The sequence below is a fragment of the Watersipora subatra genome, chromosome 1 (genome assembly GCF_963576615.1).
Source record: "Watersipora subatra chromosome 1, tzWatSuba1.1, whole genome shotgun sequence".
Lineage (NCBI taxonomy): Eukaryota > Metazoa > Bryozoa > Gymnolaemata > Cheilostomatida > Watersiporidae > Watersipora > Watersipora subatra.
The window spans coordinates 18166843-18180028 of record NC_088708.1 but is presented as its reverse complement, the minus strand read 5'-3'; the positions used below and the strand labels follow the sequence as shown (position 1 = coordinate 18180028).

The 13186-nt window shown below is 33.7% G+C and overlaps 1 protein-coding gene across 1 annotated transcript in view; it reads right to left on the bottom strand.

The window, feature by feature from the left end:
• Positions 1-2066: 2066 nt before the first annotated feature.
• LOC137394760 (3-[(3aS,4S,7aS)-7a-methyl-1,5-dioxo-octahydro-1H-inden-4-yl]propanoyl:CoA ligase-like) overlaps positions 2067-13186 on the bottom strand; it is a 31928-nt gene continuing 20808 nt past the window's right edge. Inside the window, exons 9-16 of the mRNA XM_068081524.1 lie at positions 12682-12792; positions 12121-12269; positions 11333-11480; positions 8705-8760; positions 7963-8026; positions 5542-5613; positions 5194-5290; positions 2067-2612 (exon numbers count right to left, since the gene is read on the bottom strand). Coding sequence (XP_067937625.1) covers positions 2599-2612; positions 5194-5290; positions 5542-5613; positions 7963-8026; positions 8705-8760; positions 11333-11480; positions 12121-12269; positions 12682-12792 — 711 coding nt within the window. The 3' untranslated portion in view covers positions 2067-2598. The remainder of the gene's footprint in view (positions 2613-5193; positions 5291-5541; positions 5614-7962; positions 8027-8704; positions 8761-11332; positions 11481-12120; positions 12270-12681; positions 12793-13186) is intronic.

The window sequence follows — 13186 nt, the reverse complement described above, 5'->3', positions numbered from 1 at the left end:
TGCTATAAATATATATATATATATATACTGTATATATATATAGGTATATACTGTATATATATATATAAATAAATATATAAATATATATTATTTATATTATATATATTATTTATATAAATATATATATATAAATACATGTATATATATATATATATACGAGCTATATATATATATATATTTATGAGCTATATATATATATATATATATATATATATATATATATATATATATATATATATATATATATATATATATATATATATATATACATAAGTAAAAGCGTAAGATCTGAGCAGAGTGCTCAATGATATTTTTGCTCAATGTCTGTTTTATTGATTTTATATATATAAATATATATATATATATATATATACCGATGAACTTTTACATATTCACCAGCACTAAAGTGAGAGCTAAAGTAGTAGCCCAATTTTTAGATTAATAAAGAATAGTCGTTGTTACTACTAAAAACTAATAATACCATTGCCACTACGAGCTATGGTACCTTCCGGCAGTGTCAGTTTTTCCTGTGCATTTTATAGCTATTAAGCGTATCTTTCAAAACCCTTCAATCAAACTCAAAATTCTGCATCTATTGTTTACACTACGAGCTTTCCCTTGGCTCATTAACAATTATAGCTAGAACAAATTCTCTTCTTACATTCTCACCTCTACCCAAAATTAGCATTTTTATTAAATTTGTCGACTCTTAGGTTTCACACAAACTGTTTCATCAGTATTATGAACTTTAACTAAGAGGCTCATAGCTCTTCATAAGTTGAGTCTACACCTCCTATGTAAAAGGCAACAGAGCCTAATGCTTCTCTACCATCATTACCTATAGAGTGCAGCTTAACACAAAGTCTTTTGTGACCGCTGAACCACCTGCTATCGTTATCATTGTGTCCTAATTTCCTTCAAATCATTTCCATTTTCAAAACCTCCCGAGCCTTTTTTCTCATGACCCTTTCACATCACCTTTGTCTAATTTTAATGATGGAAAGTCATTGAAGGGGAATGCTATAACTAGTGCACGGCCACATGGTAACGCTTAGCCTCAAGACCAGTAAAAACATCACAGGGAACATTAGAAACACTACAGCAATGTAAAAGCTTAAAACATTTACTACAAGGTTTGAAAACCTACAAAATATGCTTAAAAAGCATGTAACATGGCAGAACACACTAGTACATACTTCAACAAAAACGCAGCTGTCATCCTGCCGACTGTGCTATGTACTGTCACTTTGTACACAGGTGAACACTGCCTCCCCACTCTGCTGTGTATGTTTTATGGAGCATTCCACATTTTCTACACTTGCAACCTACAGGTTGATGTAGATAGAAGCAAGCCTTTCCAAAGTTAGCCTGCTGATTGCAGCCCAAGTGTACAATGCAACCAGGCATTCAAATAATGTAGATTAGATGCTTGCATATATAAAAAAAGCATCGAAAAGCACATTTATTTATAACCATGATATTATATTTTTTATCAATGATTTGGTCATTCATAAAACAACACTTTCTAAGTGTTACTAGCCCTTTTTCAGAGCCAGACACACCTTTGGGAGTCTTTTTTTAATCTATTTCCTTACTATATAACTTCATAGCTGTTTTTCGGTCAATAATTTGCCAGGGCTATGAGTCTTTCTTTCAATTTTCAACGCTGGAAAATTTTGATAAAACTTTAATAGTTAGTCAAAATTACGCATACATTTTATTGAAATGCATGAATTTTCTGAGCTGTCAGTTAACCAATGGAGCTTCAACAAGAATCCTTTTTAAAAAATATTTTAAGATAAATTCTACGCATGAATGCACCTGTGTGCAGATAAATATAAATACTTGTGGCACATTCACAGAGATTAGGCACATATGTCTAGAGGTGTCTGAACACGTGAAATCTGTACACATAATATCTAGACACATAATTTCTATATGTGTCTGAACATGTAATGAAGGGGTCAAAAGCAGACACAAAGTGCATTAGCTTACAAGTTGGACAGCATACTATTCAAAAAATGTATCATTTTGGTCTGAAGACAAACATTAAAACATAATTAGCTCTCAGGAGAATTTTATTATAATATATTTGATAGTTAACAATGTTTACTGACTGCTACTGTTCAAAAAGGTAAACATTGCTCTTGGAAACAGCATTTCAAACATATGAGCAAAAGCTAAATATGCAAATTAATGGTATAAATTTGATATAGAATATAAAGCTATTAATGCATCTCAAAATAGACTTATCCTCGAAATATCATCTAAAGTTGTTCAACTCTTTTTAAACAGAAAGACGAAATCTTAGACCTCTACGACTTCCTGACATTCAAAACAGAGAATGAGCAGACACATATATAACCTTAAAAGTACCTCCAGTACATGCCGATGTTCATCCTTTATCAGTGAGTAAGGTTAGGGCAGCCTATCAAGTGTTACGTAAAGCAAATATATAAAAGGATATATAAGGCTGTTATCGGTTCAAGTTGATAACACATATCAGCAACACTAATAAGGATATTTTATTTGGTTGCCGATAACCACCACTCTGTGTTCCTTTACAAAGTCATGGTGCAGGTTGTGGTCCCTCCTCATCTAGTAAGTTTTACCTGTAATACATATTGAAAGACATCAGTAAGAATCATTGGCTAAAAGATTCATTCGCTAAGGGAGGTATCTTGCGTGCATTCCTCAATTAGGGGACATATGGAAAGTCGCATTTGATTCTATCCACCAAACTAAGTAGTTGGTTTAAACGCAACTTTGAGACAAAATATTAATGCCTGATTCAGACTGATGTCATATGTATTGCGTGCGAGGTGCTGCGCCCTACTATGCCCACTTATGCAGGTGTGTGATTGATGTGTACCAAATAGCTATTAAATCGCAGAATGATGTAACTAAATCTTGTGCCACTCCACAAGAGCATTGTCCTGTGCAGTCATATGGTTTATCAAAAAATATCAGTCTGAATCAGGCATTACTAGAAGCAAACCAGAATCTTTAGAGCTGCCAGCAGCAACTGTGGTCAGTTTTTGTGGCGTATAGCCGTTCTCAATAGTAAGTCTGAGTGGAGCAAAACTAACAACTTCTTGTTTTTAATAATTGTAAGTATTTGCAGCTGAAATTGATGTTTTAGTTAAACAAATGAAAACATAATGGTTAGGCACCAAAGTTAAAATGTTGGATTGCATAGCTATGCTCAATGTTGTTATCATGTAAATATTCACAAATACTGAATGTAGACGAGGGTTTATCAACGCTTTACTGATGTGCATTAAACTAAAAATGATGAGTAGAAATGTGAAAAATTGCTAAAAAACGAAATAACTTGTTATGACTTGATTAATGATTCCTTAGCTATGCCCCCTATTTTCAAATACTGGAAAAGATAAAGATAAACAAACTAGCTGGATGCCAGGCGTTGCACGGGTAATAAAAAAAGTTTCTGCCCAAAATATATACTTTTAACAAACATGTACAACACTTACTATTCTAACTTTTAAATAAAGGTGTTTGTTTATTTATGTGTACTATGTTAACTCTGTATAATTTATACTGTACTGGCTGCAGTGCCTACCATATATCTATACTGATTGCAACAGTTTTGTTGGCCATGTGAGTTTAAGCCTTCTTGTCGAGTATGGGCACATGGTTTTTCTCGTATGGCTTCACGCATAACACTAGCTGCAGTGTTAAGCGTGAAGCCATGAAAAATTGGCATGTGTAATAAGTATGGGTCCGATTTATTCCATAGCATAGCCAGTTGAACAGCGTAGTGTATTGGATAAATGCCTATCCGCAGTAATGGAGGTTGTGAGTTGAAATCTAGTGTGCACCAACTTTTGCAATTTTAAAACTTTATTGCTATGACTGGACACACAGACAGATGCACACTGAAATTTATATATATTGTATAAATTGTATAGATAAGAACTCAGCAATTTTTCTTTTTTGTCTGTTGCAAAGCGGTATCTTTAAAAGATTTAAATGGCAGACGACGATAGTAATGTCACATGATTTTTTGAAACTGGCCAAAATGTAATTAGTGTAAAGTCATGCGCTCTTTGCAAATTGCTGTATCGCAAACAATTGGGGACACAAAACTGCTCGTGCGAGTTGAAACACGATTGATTACGCAAAAATTTTGGTCTGCACCAGGCCTTATCTCTTGATGGGATTTACTTGCTCTCTAATGTTCTCGGCTAATTGAAGTTCGAGGGTTTCGTTTAGACAACAAACGGTAGCGGGTGCAAAGAATCTAAAGTGTATTAAGCTATCACAATAGTAATTTTTTCGATTGTTCGTTGTTGCAGTTTCCTCAGCACTCGCCTTCTTGTCTGTTCTGTCGTTTCACTTCAGTATTACTAATATTATTATTATTAAACAGTGAAGTGTGCAATTTTGCTATTGAGGAAATTTGTATCAAACTGGTTACCGTTCCTAGTCCTACTACTCAGCTCCTTTGAAGTAGCCCTAAGTCTTAAAAATGTTGGTGACTCTTGATCTAGACACTACGAATAATTTATATGCTAGAATAAGATTGAATAGCACTTGGACTAGTACAAAACAAATAAAATGTTGTAGACCTTTGTGAAGGTTACTTCATTCCTATTACGCCTTTGCACCAGCTCTGAGTTTTTAGCTATGGCTGGAATAGTATCAAAGATTAGGATTTAACTCATTGCTAGCTCATTAGTGTACTGTTTAAGTAGATTATTAAAAGTGCAACTTCCAATCCTAATGGGTTATAGAGCTTAGGAAATACGATGAAATACGGCGAGTATGCCTGTAAAATTAGTACTTGTGGAACAGACCATCGTCATTTTAGAACATTTCTCAACCTCGGACATCCAATATGGTCAAGGTAAGTTGTTTATTGTAGTGGGAATAAAGAACTCATTTAACAAGAAAAGACAGTGCTTCACAACTTCATTAGGCATGATCTCCATCGTACAATTCCATGAAACGAAAGCATTGAGCTATGACGACAGAAGGGAAAATTTGTTGTGAAATACCAAACAAAGTCGGCACATAACTTTTTTATCATGTATGTGTCAAATGTAATTTGTTAAGAGCAAGGGTGAGGCAACTCTTGATTGGTAGGACTTGACAAATTTTAGAAAAGTAAAGACATGTTCCAAACTCAAGTGTTAACAACTTATCTAAGCTGAATAAACAGATATCTACCTGATTTCTCCAGGTCAATAAACCACTGACATTTTCCTAGACTCTCATCCTCTGCCAACATCTGTTTCACTTGCTCTCGAAGCTGGATTTTTGATGTCTATAAGACATGAGATTATGATCTTGTGACAGCCTTCGGGCATATTATGCAAGCCATAGCAAATATTAGTGAAATATTGGAAATTTCAACCAGCGGTGTACACTACGTGTTTATTTTAAATTTTGATTATGTTGTCCTAGAAATAAGCTTATAGAGAGAGAGTAGGAAAAACTGCATGATGGGGATGAGCACACAACTCTACCCAATTAATTCAAACAATGTAGCTGATGATATAGTGTGGTATTTATTACCTTCCGTCCATTTATGGTGACAGGAAAATCGTCAAAATATAGAATTCTAGCCGGCTGCTGTCGATGATACATCTACAATTGTTATAAGTTGTCATTAATTACTACACTGGGATGCTTGGGATACAGTGGACCCTCGCCATATGATTTCAATTTTTTTCAATGTTGGCACCGTAAAGCTAAAATGTTGTATAGAATAGTAAAGAAACCCATAGTACATATCTAACGCTAACACCCCCTAGTAAAAAACATCCAAATTTTATATACATACTGCACATATTAAAATTTAGTAACAAAACAGTATGCTAATCTTAGCAACTATAGTAACCCACAACAACTTTAATGAATTTAGTGGTTATGATCTGCAATAACATGTAACATTACGATGTATTATGTGCAGCACATACCTTTGAGAGTTCTTACCTTTGAAACAGATGTATAACATAAACATTGAATTTAACCTAAATAAATTTAGCTTACTAAACACATACTTGAAGCTAAATTTTAGTACGTATTTTACTAAACTAAACTTCAACTTTGTCATTGTCTAAAATTTTATCAACAATTTGTTTCCGGTTTCGTTTTTGCTATAACTTATAACGAATAACGGTGAACTGAGAGAGCAAGCATCGTAACTCTGTCAAGTGTTGTGAGAGGGATTTTAACAAATAGCATATCGACATCTCCGTTATTTTAATATATTCAGCCCACTGGCTGCCAAATTATAATTTCGAGAAACTTTTGTGTTGATATCGCATGGTGAAGAAAATGTTGTATGGAGAGGAAGAAAAACATCGTGTTCTACATCATAAGGCATAAAAAATTGTATAACAGTGACAACATAACTCGAGGGTGCCCTGTACTTCAATAAAAGTAGACAGTTAACTTTTTCTAATGCTAACGGTATTTGTTTCATAAATTAGTCATTCGCTTGCTTAGCTGCGTGCTAACTGCTTCATTTTGTCCGCAATATACCAACTCTCAGTTTTACAGTATAAAAACATGACTGGTCATGCTACTACATAACTCAAATTATTACATAATGTAATCAGCATAATTATAGTGTTTATGGTACGAGACCAATATTACAATTTATGTCTTCTACACAAACAGAACAAGTTATAAAAACTGCTAGAGTTACCTTTTTCATTCTGGTTTAGCAACAAAACTTACTCTCATCTACAGAAAGCTGTAATCTTGTATGGTGAAAATTGAATTTAATTAAACATTATAACAATACACTCGTATTGTTATAATATTTTTATTGAATTCAATTTTTACCACAAACAGGCACCAAATCTTTTTTCATGTTTGGTATACCAAGTGATAAGCATACCCTAAACTTTGTACAAGTCTGGTATACTGAAAAATACACTTTTACTAAACCCTGTACAAATCTAGTATACTGAGGAACATACACGTACTGAACCTTGTACGAGTCTGATATACTGAGGAATATACATGTATTAAACCTTGTACAAGTCTGATAGACTGAGTAATATACACATACTGAACCTTGTACAAGTTTGATATACTGAGGAATATACATGTACTAAACATTGTACAAGTCCGATATACTGAGGAATACACATGTACTAAACTTTGTACAAGTCTGATATACTGAGGAATATACATGTACTAAACCTTGTACAAGTCTGGTATAGTAAGGAACATACATGTACTAAACTTTGTACAAGTCTGGTATACTGAAGAATATACATGTACTAAACCTTGTATAAATCTGTTATACTGAGGAATATACATGTACTAAACCTTGTACATATCTGATATACTGAGGAATATACATGTACTGAACCTTGTACAAGTCTGATATACTGAGGAATATACATGTACTAAAGCTTGTACAAGTCTGGTATACTGAGGAATATACATGTACTAAACCTTGTACAAGTCTGAAATACTGAGGAATATACATGTACTAACGCTTGTACAAGTCTGGTATACTGAGGAATATACATGTACTAAAGCTTGTACAAGTCTGGTATACTGAGGAATATACATGTACTAAACCTTGTACAAGTCTGATATACTGAGGAATATACATGTACTAAACCTTGTACAAGTTTGATATACTGAGGAATATACATGTACTAAACCTTGTACAAGTCTGATATACTGAGGAATATACATGTACTAAACCTTGTACAAATCTGATATACTGAGGAATATACATGTACTAAACCTTGTACAAGTCTGATATACTGAGTAATATACATGTACTAAACCTTGTACAAGTCTGATATACTGAGTAATATACATGTACTAAAGCTTGTACAAGTCTGATATACTGAGTAATATACATGTACTAAACTTTGTAAAAAGTCTGATATACTGAGTAATATACATGTACTAAAGTTTGTTCTTATCCGGTATGCTGAGAAACAAACATATAGTAATACTTACACCATTTGATTTACAAAATTGAAGTAAACTCTCTTCAGGTATTCGATGCGACTTATCTTTTGTTCTAAAAAGCAGAAAATGTTTAATTTGTTTGATATATGTAAACATAACATGTTGATACATAAAACCCTTCCGGGTTATAGCAGCTACAACAATTTTGTAGCTTTGGGGGTAGCTTGGTAGGGTCTCAAATGTATGAGCAAGTAAGACTAATGAGAACCATAAGTACTAAACTTGCGAATTAATATATCATAAAACCTTTATTTAAACGCTATGGTGCTTTATTATTCAACTCTTCCCCTATAGTGGCATTCTATTAGAGGTGACATTCAAATAAAGATGGTGTTCAAATAGAGGTTTTAAGGTAGTTAAGCAGTTAATCAAACATTATTAATTACAAAGAGAAAACTCTTCTTTTGCTCCTACCTTACCTTAACAAATAAAATCTCCAGTCCTATTCTGATACATAAGTTCTGCAGTAAGAGCCCAGCAGTAACAATAGTTTAATACATGTAATAGATATTGGGAAGACAACTCATAGGCTGCTCTACCAGCCAGTAACAATATCTGATCAGCTAAATGAATTTTTCACTAATTTAAAATGAATTTTAAGCTTGCATACTACATATAAGATGTGTTACATGACTCGTACAAGAAACAATGTGTCATACACATGTGAAATACATGTACCATGATGACTGACTGCAAACTCTCCTTAAGATGGTGCCTCGTAAAGACTTACTGGATGCAGCAGGTAATTTCATCTCCGATCCAGTCATTCTGTTTACCGGTCACCACCTAAACACAAATTATAAAGGTTCTACAGCCTCAGAACTTTTGTGTGTTCTGGAAGTTTCCCAAACAAAAGGTAGGCAAGAATTAGGTCATTTTTTCTAGAGAAAAACTATAGTGATTTTAAGGTTCTGCTTGTCTCTGTTATATTTCCTAATTTGATAGTGAACTTCGCCATCTAGACACCTTGTATGATTCACCGCTCCTGCCCAAAATGAATGCTAGTTGATCTGTTGATCTTGGGTGGTCTGTGATATTGTGTGGTCTGTCTGACTTGCCATAGTGTTATAAATTTGATTAGGTGTGCTTGAAGTCATATTTCTGTCAGCCTTTGAGCCAACAACATGAGTTTTTCAGCACTATTTTTCAACGCTGATACTTTCTTTTATTTGTATTAAGTTTCATCATTACGCAAATATCATATATATATGTAATCAAGAATTAACCAGAAGGGAATCACATACTATTATAAGGTAATTGTTATATTTTTCATATTATGTGTTTTATTTTATATGTTACCAATGGCTTCACAGATGACCAACTGTATAATTAATATACTTTCAATAATCTTTTATCGGCAATCAAGTTATTGTTTTATTGTATTTTCACGGTGTTGACAAGCATAAATAATAAACTTGAATATAATATACACTATGCCTCATCATTCGTACGTGACAACATAACTGTGAGTCAGGGGATCCGCTACAGTGATTATTAATCATTACAAAGATGTCCACACATTTTTAATGACTGCTGATGACTCTTGCTAGCTCCAGCTTCACGAATTCACTTAGTCTAACAGCAGTGCAAAAATTACATACACTTGCAAACAGTTTAAACATATGATAAACATAGTACATGAATTAGCATTAGAATCTGCAGCCTTATATTGGTCTTAATTTTAAAAATATTCATAATAAATTGTCATGTGCTCAGTGTAGAACTCATGTACACTATTTTCGTCTAAGATTTTGTTAGAAGTAATTTGCTTTAATAACCGATGGAAAGTATACTTTGTTTATTTTGTAGAGTAGGAGTAAATATATTTACCTTAAACATGAATATCTATAGGCATTTTACTGAAGCAAATCACACAACACCAAAAGTTTACTGTAGCGAATTACACCACACTAAAAGTCTACCATAGCGAATCTCACAACACTAAAACTCTACTGTAGCAAATCACACAACACTAAACCTCTACTGTAGCAAATCACACAATACTAAACCTCTACTGTAGCAAATCACACAACACTAAAACTCTACTGTAGCAAATCACACAACACTAAACCTCTACTGTAGCAAATCACACAATACTAAACCTCTACTGTAGCAAATCACACAACACTTAAACTCTACTGTAGCAAATCACACAATACTAAACCTTTACTGTAGCAAATCACACAACACTAAACCTCTACTGTAGCAAATCACACAATACTAAACCTCTACTGTAGCAAATCACACAACACTAAAACTCTACTGTAGCAAATCACACAACACTAAAACTCTACTGTAGCAAATCACACAACACTAAACCTCTACTGTAGCAAATCACACAATACTAAACCTCTACTGTAGCAAATCACACAACACTAAACCCCTACTGTAGCAAATCACACAATACTAAACCTCTACTGTAGCAAATCACACAACACTAAAACTCTACTGTAGCAAATCACACAATACTAAACCTCTACTGTAGCAAATCACACAACACTAAAACTTTACTGTAGCAAATCACACAACACTAAAACTCTACTGTAGCAAATCACACAATAGTAAACCTCTACTGTAGCAAATCACACAATACTAAAAGTCTACTGTAGTGAGACACACAACACTAAATATTTTATTACAATGTCTTAACAGTTGTAAAAGTTGGCCTTCTAAGTTTAATATTCATAAAATTAAAACACAATCCTTCACACACCTCAATTTGCTGACACCTAACACTTGATGACCGACAAAGAGCACAGAGCTCTGACAGAACAGGTAAACAGTCAAATTGCTGACATTTTGCCTACTGATTTTAGAGCAAATAACCTAAACCATAATGTTATACGTGTACAACACGTGGACCCTAGGTTTAAAGACGCGATGACAGCAGACGAAGAGTGCACAGCTTTGTGACATAACGGATAAACAGTCAAGATGCTCACATTTTGCCTACTGATTTTAGAGCAAATAACCTAAACCATAATGTTATACGTGTACAACACGTGGACCCTAGGTTTAAAGACGCGATGACAGCAGATGAAGAGTGCACAGCTTTGTGACATAACGGAGAAATAGTCAAGATGCTGACATTTTGCCTACTGATTTTAGAGCAAATAACCTAAACCATAATGTTATACGTGTACAACACGTGGACCCTAGGTTTAAAGAAGAGATGACAACAGACAAAGAGTGCACAGCTTTGTGACATAACGGATAAAAAGACTAGTTATAATGCAGTATCTACATATTTTTAGAATACGCAACTTAAATCATAATACTATTCTATGAATGGACACTGAGTTAAAAACACTACAGTTTCTGTCGGTGTAACGGGTCACAACAAAAGATCACAACTTACAAAAGCTTGTCTTATTTCGGGATGGAGACAAACTATCGCCTCTATAGGTCCTGGATACTCCACCTTGCCATATATGTTGAATCTGTCTTTATCATTCATTCTTCCAAGGACTTTAAATGTACCATCAGGGAACATTTTTCCTGCATCTCTAAATAAATATGTACACATAATATTTTACTCATGTATTTAAGTAAGACATAAATCATAAAGTCAGATAAGATCTGTAAGCCTACAGATTAGCTAGACCAATCAAGTTTTGTTTCCAATGAAACAACCTTGTTGCCAATCACATACAACCAATCAAAAATCTTTTTGATAAGCAATTTCATTTCCAATTATTTTTCAAAACGGCAAAACCGGATCATGGTCGTCATGGCAATAAAAAATTCAACGCGTTCGTTCAATGCAAAGGAAGCTTCAGAAATTTTGTGAGAGTGGGATTTGCTAAACAATTTTGTACTTGTAGCGAATTTTGTTCTGAACAAGACGCATTTTACAGTAAAACAATATCTGCATTGATTCTCGGGATATTGCATAAATACTAGCGGTATATTGATTTTTCGAAAATTCGTTTGAATTAGTTTGGTCAGATTATCGATTTTAGCGCAGTAGTGAAAGAGTTAAAACGATGAACAGCTTACAATGAACAACTAGATTAGCTATTTATAAACTAACAGTTAAAGACATGTGTTAGCCAATGAGCTCTAACAAGGAGAAAAATGATTTGAGTTTTTACACAACCTTAACACAATGAAGAGCTCAAAGGAGAACAAAAACAAGAAGGTTACCCAGTCCTAACAAATCCATCCTCAGTAAGAACTTGTTTGGTTAGCTCTTCCTCGTTTTTGTACTCTTTAAATGCTAAACAACTCTTTGCTTGTATTTCACCGACTTCTCCAATTTCAACCACCTGGTCCTGTTCATCAGCTATTCTCACCTGTAAAAAATAGTCCAGTTGTATACTTAAAGAAGAAGATCAGCAACAAGTTCTGATTGTAAGAAGTTAAGATTTTATGTTGGTAAATTTAAAAAAGGTGCAATGCAACTGCTGATATCACTCTTTACCATAATAACGCAATTTTTTCTGCAGTTCTGTCAGGTTTGAAGCTGAGTTTTTACAAATCACCTAATAATTTATTATATAAAAGTTAAAATGATAACAACTAGTCGTTGGCACATTTCAGTGTCTGGTGCATATTTGTGGTTACCATTGTGAAAGTGTTAGGAATAATCAGCGAGTTTTTTACAGACAGAGAATTATTTAGAAGATTGTTTTCAGAATTGCAGAGAGGTGAAAAAGACGCAAAGTGATATCAGTATCAACACCACCTGTCAATGAGAATCCTCACCTCTGTATCAGGAAATGGATACATCCTTGCATCCTTTAAACAGAGCTTCCCTTCAGAGCTGCCAGGAAACAACGCTCCGATTAACGTCAATTCTGTCATTCCATAGGCGATCTTGGAGCACAGCATGTAACAACAGGTAATCAAACCGATTATTAATTCAATTCAAACTTCAACGCAAGATTATGATAAATGGTAAGTAAATGGTAAATTTTAGTAACAGTACATGCAGCTGATTGTCTGGCAATTTAAAAATCAAGAAATTTTAATTTATAATTGGAAAAATCATGATAATTGTTAAAATTAAGTTAACACAATATTGACTACCTTTGTGTAACTTGTAAATTGAGTCATAAACTCTTTTGCAAAATTTAATATTTTATTGAGAAATATTTTGATGGTATTAAAAGAGGTGTCTCAAGCATTCATCTATACCCGTTATTCTGTATCTGCATCCTGTGAAGTTGTCCACTCAGCGTTATAATCGCAATCAAGTTTTACCTATTTT